The sequence below is a fragment of the Rattus rattus genome, chromosome 6 (genome assembly GCF_011064425.1).
Source record: "Rattus rattus isolate New Zealand chromosome 6, Rrattus_CSIRO_v1, whole genome shotgun sequence".
Lineage (NCBI taxonomy): Eukaryota > Metazoa > Chordata > Mammalia > Rodentia > Muridae > Rattus > Rattus rattus.
The window spans coordinates 103,689,500-103,690,867 of record NC_046159.1 but is presented as its reverse complement, the minus strand read 5'-3'; the positions used below and the strand labels follow the sequence as shown (position 1 = coordinate 103,690,867).

The following is a 1,368-nucleotide window of genomic DNA, read 5'->3' as shown; positions in this document are numbered from 1 at the left end:
TGATGTCCACTTCCTAGTGTATACGAGTAAATGTCCTGGCCACACTAAATGGGAAAAGTAAAAATTTGTCTTTTCATAGAAAGATATGTTTTTTTTAAATTTAAGACTGATCACATGTCCTGAATCATAATTTTGACATACAAACTATAAAAGAAACATAATTTGATACGATATTGGTAAATTTTAAAGGTTTTGGTACCCGAAAAGAAAAAGAAAACAAAATTGTTACAAAGTAGGAAACATTATTTATAGCAATTCAGTGAAAAAGTTCTCTTGGAGAACATGAAGCCTGTGAATCCAGCCATGCTGAATCCAAATGCCTCTGACGCTGTGTGTGTTATAACCACCCATCACTGCTTCTGCTTGGCTGTGGCTTGTGAGGAGCTGAACTTAGGTCCTGATGCTTGTGGAGTTGGTTCTTTATTGACTGACCCATCATCTCCTTAGACCAGTTATATAGCTTCTATAAAGCTCAAAGAACAGAAAGAATAAATTTAAAAATAACATACAGGGGGTTGGGGATTTAGCTCAGTGGTAGAGCGCTTGCCTAGGAAGCGCAAGTCCCTGGGTTCGGTCCCCAGCTCCGAAAAAAAGAAAAAGAAAAAAAATAAACATACAGATTAAAAGAATTGTAGAAAGGAAATGTTATAAAAGTCAAAGAAGACAAACCTAAAATAAAATTTAAAACATATAAATTAATAGAATTACTGAAGGGAAATGTTGAACAAACATCAGGATAGAATATACATCATTAAGAGTAGAAATGGGCTTTTCCAACTTGGGCCCGGCAGAATGGCTCCCGCAAAGAAGGGTGGCGAGAAGAAGGGCCGTTCTGCCATCAACGAGGTGGTGACCCGAGAATACACCATCAACATTCACAAGCGCATCCATGGAGTGGGCTTCAAGAAGCGTGCTCCTCGGGCACTCAAAGAAATTTGGAAATTTGCCATGAGGGAGATGGGGACTCCAGATGTGTGCATCGACATTAGGCTCAGTAAAGCCGTCTGGGCCAAGGGAATAAGGAACGTTCCGTACTGCATTCGAGTATGTTTGTCCAGAAAGCGTAATGAGGATGAGGATTCGCCAAACAAGCTCTACACACTGGTAATTTACATGCCTGTTACCACATTCAAAAATCTACAGATGGTCAATGTGAATGAGAACTAACTGCTGAATGTCAAATAAAGTTACAGAACTGCCAAAAAAAAAAAAAAAAAAGAAAGAAAAAGAGTTGAAATGGGGTGACTGGAGGAGAACATGTGAGTGTTGATACAATGGGCAATATCCTACTTATTGAGCTGGGGGTTGGAGGCACATTTTAACTATGTTATTATTATCATATTAACCATATTGTTTATATATAATATT

General features: G+C 38.2%; 1 protein-coding gene across 1 annotated transcript; it reads left to right on the top strand.

Annotated features, from left to right (window-relative positions):
• Window positions 1-783: 783 nt before the first annotated feature.
• LOC116902892 (60S ribosomal protein L31-like) lies at window positions 784-1,167 on the top strand. The gene has a single exon (XM_032905223.1). It carries the CDS (start codon window positions 793-795, stop codon window positions 1,165-1,167), a length of 375 nt encoding a protein of 124 aa, XP_032761114.1. The 5' UTR covers window positions 784-792.
• Window positions 1,168-1,368: the final 201 nt, after the last annotated feature.